This window comes from Gavialis gangeticus, unplaced genomic scaffold (assembly GCF_001723915.1).
Source record: "Gavialis gangeticus isolate Ggan-Ray unplaced genomic scaffold, GavGan_comp1, whole genome shotgun sequence".
Taxonomy (NCBI): domain Eukaryota; kingdom Metazoa; phylum Chordata; order Crocodylia; family Gavialidae; genus Gavialis; species Gavialis gangeticus.
This window is the reverse complement of record NW_017729031.1, coordinates 6,769,524-6,781,705: the sequence shown is the minus strand read 5'-3', so window position 1 is coordinate 6,781,705 and position 12,182 is coordinate 6,769,524. Positions and strand designations below refer to the sequence as shown.

At 38.7% G+C, this 12,182-nt stretch overlaps 1 protein-coding gene across 3 annotated transcripts in view; it reads right to left on the bottom strand.

Annotated features, from left to right (window-relative positions):
* Positions 1-6,920: 6,920 nt before the first annotated feature.
* The window catches only part of ARL5A (ADP ribosylation factor like GTPase 5A), a 23,192-nt gene continuing 17,930 nt past the window's right edge, over positions 6,921-12,182 (bottom strand). For all 3 annotated transcript variants that reach the window (XM_019522410.1, XM_019522412.1, XM_019522411.1), the window contains 2 exons: positions 10,841-10,992; positions 6,921-9,910 (listed from right to left, as the gene is read on the bottom strand). In XM_019522410.1, coding sequence (XP_019377955.1) covers positions 9,862-9,910; positions 10,841-10,992 — 201 coding nt within the window. In that variant the 3' untranslated portion in view covers positions 6,921-9,861. The remainder of the gene's footprint in view (positions 9,911-10,840; positions 10,993-12,182) is intronic.

Here is a 12,182-nt window from a genome sequence, read left to right as displayed (position 1 = left end):
TAGACTTCTTGAGTCAGGTAGAGGTCATCCATGCACGAGAGGAAGCTTTGTGACCGCTCAGATTTTGCTGAGTGGTCCTCCCACAAGATGTCCAGGTAATTGAAGTCACCCATGACAACCATGGTCCTGGAGCATGCAGCCTCAGCCAGTTCCCAGGCAAACTCCTGGTCAAGCTCAGGACTTTGGGTGGGAGGTCTGTAGTAGACCCCCACTGTTGTGTCCCCTATGCCGTGTTCGCCACAAATTTTAACCCAGAGGGCCTCCAGTCATCCATCCTGGTTGCCAATATCAGCTTGCAGGGATGCATAGCTTTCCTTAACATACAGAGCTACACCCCCGCCCCTTTTATCTACACAATCCCTCCTGTACAGGGTATAGCCATCTATACCCGAGGTCCAGTCATGGGTGGAGTCCCAGCAGGTCTCCGTTATCCCATTGACATCATAATTATTTGCATTGAGCAGGAGGACGAGCTCCTCCTGCTTATTCCCCAAGCTCCTGGCATTTGTGTACAGGCAGGCAAGTGTCCCCCAGGGGGCTCTTGCCTTGCCCACAGATTGTACTAGGGTTGGGTCAAGGGTGGGCTCCTTTAAGTGCCTTGGCCCGCTGGCTTTGCAAGGGTTGTTCAGTGGGCCAGCAGTGGCGGTAGTCCCCCCGTCCCCCAGCGGGCTTAGTTTAAAGCCCGGTGGAGCAGGTCAGCTAGTCTGGCTGAGAAGAGCCTTCTCCCCAGGGGAGAGAGGTAGAGGCCATCTCTTCCCAGCAGCTCGCTGCCTTTCTCGCCAAAGAGCAGGCTGTGGTCATGGAAGCCAAAGCAATATGTGGGTCCTCCTCTCTCTCCTCAGCCCATAGCCCAAGACTGGGAGGATCAATGAGAACACCACCTGTGCCCCAGACCCTTTAGCCCCGCTCCCAAATCCCTGTAGCGCCTCATGACCTCGCTGGGAGCACTCCGAGCTGTGTCATTGGTGCCCACATGAATAAGGAGCATAGGATAGTGGTCTGTGGGCTGGTGGAGCTTTGGAATCTGATCCGCAATGTCCCAGATGCGGGCCCCCAGGAAGCAGCAGACTTCCCGGGCTAAGGAGTCGGGGTGGCAGATTGCCCCCTCAGGATGGAAATAGATGGCTCTAAGCAACAGGGTCAAAGAATAGTGCAGAAATGATAGAATTATTGCATGCAAACCCTTACTTGGGATCCAAGAAACTTGAGGTATTTAGAGAGGTTCAGCACCTCAACTAAACAGTAAATCTTGGAGATTCTACATGCAGGGGAACAGGACCTATGCACCTCTGAGCTGCCTGTCTTGATCTGTTCAACCACTTAGCAAGTATTTCACAAAAGAAAACAAGTTTTCAGTGAGAGTACAAAAATGCAACATTTAAAATAACCTTAAAAATACACAAAGGTGGCATCACATATTCAACTTGACACTAAGTGCAGTTAAAATACAAGCAAACGCATATTCAAACAGTTTAGTAAGTCGTAGAAGGTGCCTGTGGACATCTCAGGAGGCTGTTCTGACACACTAACTACAGCGTGTCAGAGCAGACTTGACTGGGTCTCCTGGAGCATGCTGATTAGTGTGCTCCAGCCAGCCTCCACATCTCATGTATGTACCAGCGTGCCCCTATTTCAAAATGGCAGTGGGGTTGCTGTAACTAAAGCTCTTTTGATGAGCTGCCATTTTGAAACATAAGGACACTGATACACGAGACACTGCGGTACTTTATGCAAAGCAGTTCTAATTACAGCCACCTCCCCACTGAGCATGTGTAAAAATGCCCAAAGTGCCATCATAGCATTGCAAAGCTGCTTCCTTTCAGGCAAGGACTATCTTGAGATTCTTTCAGGTAATATGTTTTATCCAGCGTCAGGTAATATGAGTTGCACAGCTTTCCAGCATCACAGGATGCAATGGCTCCATGCCCCAACTCCCCAAATCCCTCAGCATGGGGCAATCTATCCATCACCTGAACTCTTTTCCCCATGGTCGGGGAGGTGAGGGGTGTGCTATACTAATAACATGCACACCCAGACTGGGGATGGTACCATGGGCCACATGTTATCACCCCGAGTTGCGCTGTGAACTACTGAGTTTTGGCCTTCCTCCAGTGCGCTGTTGGCCCTGTGAGTAGTGACCATGTTTAAAAATCCCATATATGGGTCTCTTGCCTTGCGCTGCCATACGAGATTCTAAAAGCAAAACGGTGGGGCCACAGCCCTCCAGCAAGGCACTCTGGGATGGCAGCTCATCAGCCCTCTAGCAGCAGTGTGCAACCAGGACATGTTCAGGCATGAACATGTCTCTGTTCCTGACACACGATAACTTTAACATGCAAACCATTGAAGCAGTTGTCACAGCAATTCAAAGTGAACATGTTTAACTAAAGAATTAAATGTAATAGGCATTATTCCTCATCCTATCACTTCATAATCATCTTGGTACGCACATTTTATTAAACAACACACTCTACAGCTAGTCACTGTATGAGACCAAAATGCATGTCCAGTATTAACAAAATGCATAGTATAAAGTTAGATAAAAAATGAGCAGAGAAATCACGATTTTACACATCAACAAGACTGCATTCAAGGAAAAAAAAAAAGGACACAATCTACATGCAGGGTCCCCTACATGGCCATCTTTCCCATCATGTTAGTATACCAGAGTCTGCTTATGAAAATACTTTACACTGGCCTAAATTTTGCAATTATCATCCTTTATTAAGTTATACAAAATGGGCTTTCCAAAGGCAGAGCCTGCTAATACATATTTTATAAATGTAGAACTCTTAAGATTCTATATAGTACCAGGGAGTAAATCATTCAACACTTTAGCTTTGTTGTTTATTTAGAAGTAAAAACTACATTCTTCTAACTGAACATATCCCACTAGAGGGAGCAGGGCTGTTAATTACAGTGCATTTTGCATATCAGATTTGTAGTACCTAACATGAAGCATTTCAAAACAATAACTAATGTTTTTGTAAAACATGGATTTCCAAAATATTACTGTACTGTATCGCGACAGTTCCTAAGGGCCAAAACCCCATTGTTCCAGGCCACATACAATCTATGCCCCCCTGGTCCCCCAAACCTCTCTGTTACAGCTTAAAGATGAAAGACAAATAGATATGAAATTTGAGGAACAAGGGGTGAGTGAAACAGCTGACAGCAAAAATGTGTGACAATCTCAGTACAACAACTATTTAACCATAATTGAGTCGTTTATGAGCATAACAGTATGGATGAAAGGCAGTCATATAGAGGTCTTACAATTTGCTTTGGTGTTTAGATACAGGTAACTCTCTCCAAGGAGTTTCACCATAAACTGCATGCAGTGTAGTACATTAAGTAGAAATATTGAATGTGTTTTCCTTGAAACAGATATTCTGGTAGTTACTCCAGCAAGAATTAACAATTCCAAAAAACACAGAACGTTTCATCTGAATTGATCCAAATGAATTTTTTAATAAATCCAATCCAAGATGGTTGTTTCTTCATCTCTTGAAACAAAACCAAAACAACAGAACAGCTCCTCCCAGCCCCCACAAATTCCTCCTACTAAATAGGAATCTGGAGGTAAAGATAAAAGCAGTCTGAAGTGAATAGCAAGAGGGGAAAACCCACCCTCTCACTAATGCCCATATTTATTTTCTAACTAAAACACAAGAAATAAACCCTGACCCACACAACTACTTGCTACATAATCCACTATCTCTATTTAATGTAGTTAAGGCTCAGAAAGGATCAAACTCAAGAGAAATCAGTTACTGCAAACACTGAATTCCCTCTTTTAGTGTTAATTCTGGATTTTCTTGGATTGAAGTCATTGCAGCTTCATTACTAACTGCATATGTTGTATGCTCCTTTAAGAAGCAAAATGTTTTACTTGGATGGAAAGAAATATTTAAACAAAGGAACACAAGTTGCTAAAACTGCTCTGAATCAGATAACATACCATACATGTACTCATACAATTTAAAACTTGCATGTAAATGATGATACAGATGCACCAATGAATTAGCTGTTTGAGAAGTCTAATCTAATCATATACTGGGTAAATTATGTTATATTTTAAAGGACAAGTTCTACCTGGACACTACGAAACTGTGATAACCTGACTGCAGAAGCAGGTGATGCCAGTTAGTACAGTAATTATCCCATTCATTTATACTGAAAAATTGTGGTTAATAGCAACTAAGTGAAATACATATATTCAAATAACTTTGAAGCCTTTTAAAACTACATATCACAATTTAAAATGGCTTACTTATCAACAGACCATCACAAACTCAAATTCTTAGACGTATTGACCATAATGGCTCAGACGAGAATTCTCCCATTTCAGTCCAAATCACTTTGTGAATAATCTGCCCTTCTGACTCTTCACCTTCAAAGTGCTTGATTCAAGAAATATATTTCTACTGCAGACATAGAAGAATCATTGATAGTCTACTGGATAAAGCAGCATTTCAAGTTAATTTACCTTAATCGGAGTCTTGAAACTTGCGATCAGGAAAATGTTCACCTCCCCATCTTCCCCTCCCCTTGACCTCCCACCCCTAAAAAAAATAAATAAATAAAAAAATTGTGCCCACTCAAAGAAAGTTTGCTGAACAAGAATATGTACACAAGCCACATAAATGGCATTATTACATTATCTTCAAATCAGGAAGTAAAAGTTATGCATAAAAAATAGTCTGTACAAAAATGCTATTAAAAATGTAATCAACTGATGCAAACCTGAAGACAAAGATACTATTTCTGTGTAACAAGTTTATATTGAAACTTTTTCACAGCCATTTTGTGCATTAAATATACTTTTCCTCCCCAATCTAACATATATGACCTTAAAGTCAAATCTGGATTATTGTATACCTCATTACAATGTGCAAGGAAGATCCCCAGGACCTTTTTAAGAGTTTCAGTCTTTATGAAAAGCTGCATCATTCTTGTACTAGAATGCTGATTGGCACACCATTTAAAAGCCTGAGGTTACTTTCATTTGGATCAGGCCTTAGATAGGTTCTACTTTCCAGAAATACAACTGATTTAACAACAGCAAAGTTAATACACCCATGTATTCAATTAAAAAAAATCTACTTAATACATTTATAAAGGAATATTTACAAGGCTCCAGGTAATTTCTTATTTTAATTTTCTTGCTTTCCTGGGTTAAGTTAGATTTATTGTTATTTGAACATTGTTCCCTGTACAGAAACCTTGATAGTTGACCTGTTCAGAGAGTGAGTTTTAAATCGCATCTTGTAGGAAGGAATTTCACTACACAGTGGTTGAGTATTGTTGGGAAACTGAAAAGAGAAGGTACTGATCACATGTTCAACATCAGGAGTAGGGGAGGGAATGCCATTCACATAATTAACATATAGCTAGCCCTATGTATGTGATAGTGAGGCCTCACCTGAAATATGCGGTCTAGTTTTGGGCCCCATACTTCAAACAACAGGCAGATTGGAAAAAGTCCAGAGATTAATAAAAATGATTAGAAGTCTGAAACATGATTAACATGGAAAGACTAAAAGAACTAGAATTATTTAGTCTGGAGAAAGGACTGAGGGCAGATTTGATGTCTTCAAATACCTCAAGGGCAATTATAGAGATGGAGACGGGATATTCTCTGTCACCACAGGGGACAGACTAGGATGGTCTCAAATTGCAGTACGGAAAATTTAGGTTGGATATTAGGAATAATTTTCAAAATACAAAGATGATTAAGCACTGGGACAGGCTACCCAGAGAAGCTGTGGAATCTTCATCCTTGGAAATTTTCAAAGGCAAGTCAGGCAAACACTCGACTGGGATGACTTACGAGATGATCTCACCTTGAGCAGAGGGTTGGATAACAACCTCCTAAGGTCTCTTCCAGCACTGTTTTTCTATTACATGATCAACACTGACAGCAAGTGCCATGATATGGAACAAGAAAAAGACCTTTACACTGGATTAAAGTTTCAGGTACTTGAGCTCCCTGGACTTAAGTACCACCAAATAAACATAGCAGGTATGCACATTTGGAATACATTTTCAGCACAATGCAAAGAAATTTGGGCAAGAGCAATAGAATTATCCTTGCTCATCTTGCTGGTATGTTTAATATATGATACTTACCCCACTCTTTTTTGTTTATTTTTAAAGGCATCAAAGGCAGTTTAGACCACAAGTATAGTATGCAAAGTTTTTACCATCTTCCCCCCCATCGGCATATATTTACAACTCTTAAAGTAAAAGCAATTCTCAATATTAGTTACATAATTAATTTTACGAATTAAGTATTGCCGTGGTGGAAATGTATTCTTATGCCTGCTTATGCAAAGAACCTGTTAGAAAAAGAATCAGAAAAGAAATAATTTAAAAGGAATCCACTCTCAAGTTGAGCTTGCATCTCTCAGTGCACAAATGGTCTCAGTGGAACTAAGGTGAAGTAGTGCAGGTAGCATAGGCTTATAAGTTTCAATTCCTTAAACATAAATAGAAGAATTTTGCTCAAAAGCAATGAAAATAAAAGGCAGGAACATACGCAAAAGCAGTACAAATGAAGTTGTGTGCTTACTCTGTTTAGACTTCGCATACCTGCAGTTCTCTTATTCCTTCACTGTGAAGGCACGCCAAGAGAATTTCTACTTTGTACAACAGTAAGACAATTAACATTTTCATGGAGAGTCAAAAATTAAAATGTATACTGAATAACTTCCGAAATGAACAGTATAACAATTAAGCATGAACTATATACAGCTATTTACACATTCACCTTACCATTAATTCAAAAGAAATGTTTGTGTTCTCTTGAAACACCTTCAGATAGGCAAAGGATATTAATTACATATATTTTCCTTAAATCCCTATAATGTGGGTGATAAAATTCTAACTTCTAAGTACCTTGAATAAGAGGATCTGTGTGCATTTGATAAACTTTAATGAAGCCTCACAACACCCCTGTGAGGTAGGTCTGAAAACTGTTGCCATCTATTACTTCTATTACCAACTTCTGTTTAAATATATGCCAAACATACAATACGAGTGCAGTTATATAACTATTGAACAGCAATGGAGTTTGACTGCAAGAGAAAAGCAACCCTCCCCCTCTCCTCCTTTACACTGCTGTACAGTAACCAAAAAAAGGGCTTAAAAATATGGATCACAATCATTAGGTTTAACACTATTAAAAAAAATAAAACAAAAACAAAACATGCAGCGTAAGAGGAAGTGGATGGGTTAGCTTTTAAGGCTCCACTGCTGTTCAATGTCAGATCATATATGGTAGATTATAAATGTAGAAATTTTATGGTCTTTAAGTCAGCACTACAACTATGTAAAGAGTCTAGGTTCTCCCTATTGGAACCTACAGCCAATACTGGAAGTAAGACAATAAAAGCAAGCGTGCAGTTATGGGGATACTACACTGAGGTTAAGATGAAAATATCAAGTGGCATCTCCTTCATGTGGAAGTGTAAATGAGATGACAATTCACATTCATTAGTAAGTTCATTTATGACTAAGTTCATTTATGACCAGCATTTTTTTTGGGGGGGGGAACACTTGAGGTTCCTTTTAGTCATGCTACTTAAGATAAACATTTAAAGTCCTCAAAACTTGACCACAAGAAAGAGATGGGATAAAATCCTTAATGCATAAAATCTATAGAAATTTAGGTGAAAGAACACAGTACTTTGAACATTCAAGTAAAAAAATTGTGGTGGTGCTCCAAAATTGAACATTTTATATATAGTTAGGTCTGAGATTTTAATTTTTGTTAGACTAGAAAAATACAGAATTGTTCATTCCTAGGTCCAAATAATGTACATAATGTTTTTTGAAAATGTTTTCAGAATAAACTCAGAAACAATTTCTGCTTTGAAGTTATTTGTTCCTCAAACTTTTATATAAATCTCAGTACTGTATAACACTGATCTCTATGTGCATGCATTGTAAATATATGCATGTACACATTTAAAAATATTTATTTAATGGGCAGTGGAGAGTCCCCACCAACCAAATGCCATGATAAAAAGATTTGAGAGACCTTTCTGATACATCTGTATTGTACTTAGGACAACACAGCTGTTAAATGTGAACTTCTGAAGCTGCCTCCATTATCTGGCCCCAAAATCTCTCTCAACATTTCCACTGATTACAATGAAATCACAAACAGATAAAGTTACATAAAAATGAATGCATTAACTGTGATATCATGGCTTCATCATTTAAAGACTAAATGTCCTTTCCTGCTTCATTTAACATACCCCCAAACACAAGGTTGGAGTCTCTCCTGTCTTTATCAAATTCTTAAGTTAAGAAAGAAAGGACTTTCTAAAATGTTGTTGCTTAGTTCTGCAATATCCCTTTAATATACATCTAAGAAGTCAACATGGGAAACTAAGTCCACGAACACATCATGTGCTACTGATAATATTTCAAACCACCCATAATAAATCTCGAATCTTTAAGTTAGTGGTTCTGAACATTTTTCAGAACACCCCTCCCATTTAACAATATAGAAAAGGTAGGGTAGTCATGACCCCCTGAAATCTCACCTGGGGAAATCACACAGGGGTATGATTTATGTCCATGATAGTTTATCCATGGACTGCTATGGGAACAAGATCAGGTAACAGTTCCAGTCCACAGTTTGTGGAACAGTGTGATTTTGGTTTGTTGCGTTTTGATATTCTTAAACCCTTCCCAACCTTAAAATAGGCAAAGTTACTACGCAATTTTGTAGTATCACCAGAAAGTATTCCTATTTCCCTGTAGAGGTTAGAAAACTGCTTTGGAAGATTCCAAATGGGACATTTAGGTACACTTGTTGGTCACTACCTTGGATAAGGGGGAGGAGGTGGACGGGAGAAAAAAAAAAAATCAAGACATATTGCCCCTTTATTAAAAGCTAACAACTGACCCATTATGTTGAACTCTATAATAAATGACTACATACTACCAGCATTAGAAGTGATGGCATAAACCATAAGTTAACACTTTTGTTTGTTTTTAATTACTGTCTCATCCAGCAACTCTTTGGCTGTTTGTTTTTTGTTAAACGCATCTGGTTGCCAACACTGAACCAAATATAAAAAACAATTCATACACCCCATCCCATTTTATCATCTTCCCCAATTGCAAAATCATGTGAGAAACATAAGCAACAGTTGTAAGAGATTTCACTTTATAAAGATGCGGTGTACCAACTGTTTGAAGAAAGTTACAGCTGTACAGAAAATATAAAGAAAAGCAGTTGTGACATGTCAGCAATGTCCACATTAGTACTATTTTGAGCGTACTGAGAATCAGTGTTACTCATTTCCTCCCAAAACATATTTTGATTAACAAACTTGAGGTATAAATATACACAATATGTACAGTACACATACAGGAATATAGTTTTGCATCTGTAACACATCAGTAAATTTTAAAAATACTGGAAAGTCGATACCTATGCCACTGATTTGGTTGCTAATTTACCGGAAGAATGAGGCCAAAATCTTAAACTGGTGAGAACTACCAATGGTATAATAAAATGCAAAGTTAAAATTCCTTCCTCTCACTTCATACTTACCACATGCAACACTATACTGTCCTGAGTGGTTTTATCTTGATTACAGCTTTTAGATCTGTCTTCAGAGGAAACTAATGGGAGACCCAATTGGAGCCTTCAAATTTTCATCTTGGTTTCAAAGCAAAGGGGTAGGGCAGGGAGGTGGGAGACTTAATGTGTGTGAGTGCAGAAATAAAGTTGAAATCAGTTTATTATAAATATTTTATCCATTAATTTTGCAGCTGTCCACGTAACCCTGGCTACTGCACTTTGTTTATGCAATGTCCGTGCAAAGAGGTCATTAAAAATCATCTGATTTTAAGTCTTGACATCATCCATTCAAGTCCTTGGCACAACCTGTAAATAAAAATAAATAATTTAATGCAAACATCTCTCAACTGCAAGTACATTCTTTCATAGTAACTACAGTCATAATTCAAAGCATGAGACAGTGTCTACATGTGTAAAAGTACTGAAACTTGGCACTTCAACCCACACACTGAAAAGTCTACCAATCCTTCACTATGCAATATAGCACTGACCTGGAGGGACCATATCTAGTCAGGTAAGCCCATCAAACCACTATCTATCTTTCTCTGGATTCTTAAGGGTGACAATTCATTTGTGGTTCACATGGTAATTAGAGCACCAGGTCCCAAATTCTGATTCAAATTTATCTATGCAAGTGTTTCTCAACCCTTCCAGATTCAAGACAACCCCCCTCCATAACTTTTACGAGTTTAGCAGCACCCTATTTCAAAAACTAATTTCACTCTTTTTTTTTTTTTTTACTACAAAAAAAATAATAGAGCAATTCTTCTGTTACAAAGAACTCAGAAAGAGCACAACAGGTGAGAATGTTTTTAACAGTATGGATTCTTATTTGAAATCTCTGGGTTTATCTTGTTAATATGCGTCCTTGACACCCCTAAAAGGAGCACATGGCACCCTGGTTGAAAATAACTGATCTATGCAATTTAGAGATATGATAGACTCCAGATCCCATTACCAGTTCTCAGGAAACTACTCGAATTCTTCTTGTTATTCTCTACTAAAAATGGAGATAATGATAAGTGGCAAATTTAACTATAGGGCAAGGACAATACCTTTTTCAACAAAAGTTCTTAGGTTTTGCATTCAGCAATGCAAGAAAAAAACCCGTATTATACCGCCTAGGTATGCTAAGGGATCATGTGTCCAATAACTGCCTGTACTTACTCTAAATACCACAGTACTATAGTACCTGATTTGATAAGGAGCATCAAAAAATTATTTAAGAACTCTTACCCCTCGCCAGTTAGAGCACAGCAGGCCTGGATGTGCCACTGGTGATCTTTAATTGAAGTCAGCTTCAGAAACTGGGATATTTCAGCTACTGTCATGCACTCCTTCACATCTTGTTTGTTAGCAAAAATCAGCAAACCTGCTTTCTTTAAGTCCTAGGAACAGAAAGAATAATAATCTTTCAAACAGAAGTTATTTTTTTCTCTATTGTTTCATAGCCAAATCATTTCTGATTTTAAACGTGATAGATACATTGCTCAGTTAAGAGCTAAGGGCAGTAACAATTTATTTGAGCATTACAGCAGCAATACCAACTGAAATGCAAAGAAAATTTTGGGTTAAAATGCTCACCCCTCCACTAACAGTGGTATTTAGTTTTAAATACCAGAGATGTTATATATCATTCATAATGTAATGGATCACCTAATTATCCATTCATAATTGCCTTATTTTGCTGACCATAACTTGTGTCAAACCAAATGTTTCAAAATACACTTGGCAAGCAATTTGATATTGTAATTCAGGTACAATCAAAAGGTGGAGTCAATGTTAACCCTCTCAGTCATTAAGGAGTGGGCATTAACTATTAGCTGCTACAAATATTAGCTGCTGCCTTGGCTGCAGCCAAAAGCTGCTTCCAATACCTTAGCAGCTCTGAGAGAATTAACACTAGTCTGTGCCTGAAGTCGCAACTGCATTGGTTCACAGTAGGTGAGCTGCTGCATGCAATCCATATGTTGATAAAGACTATGACATGGAAAAAGCGCTTCATTATTTATAGGAACTTATATAAAGAAGTAAACAAGTAATAGTTTTGCTACTGCTCTTACAGGGTCTGAGGCCTTGATGCTGTCCTGCCACACCAAGACGTTCCTGCTACGCCACTCAGACTGTTTCCTAGGATGCTACACTTTCTAGACATTTAGTCACAGAACCGGCCATGACTCAGGGAAAAATACAAACATACTTTTTCCTACATTGTCCTCAAAAAGCCACATGGCACATCTTGTTTGGTGATGTGTGGTATGCAAGAAAATATGGTAAGTTTCTTTTCCTCTAATCCAGTCAGAGCAGCTCACCCTTACTGACAGATGACTGAATTTTTGCAGCTATAAACTGGAGATTTCAGCATTTATTAGGTCTGTGCGAAGCTTCAGTAGCCTATTCGATTTGGAGATCTGGCAGCTGAATCTCCAAATCCGAATTGAATCGGGAGACCCATTAATAGGTCCAAATCAAATTAGAAGCGTTTGAATCAATTTGGAAAAGATTTGGAGATTTGGAAGCCAGGCTTGCAGGATACAGAAACTGAGAAGAGGTAGGAGGAAGTTGGGGGGGGGACGGG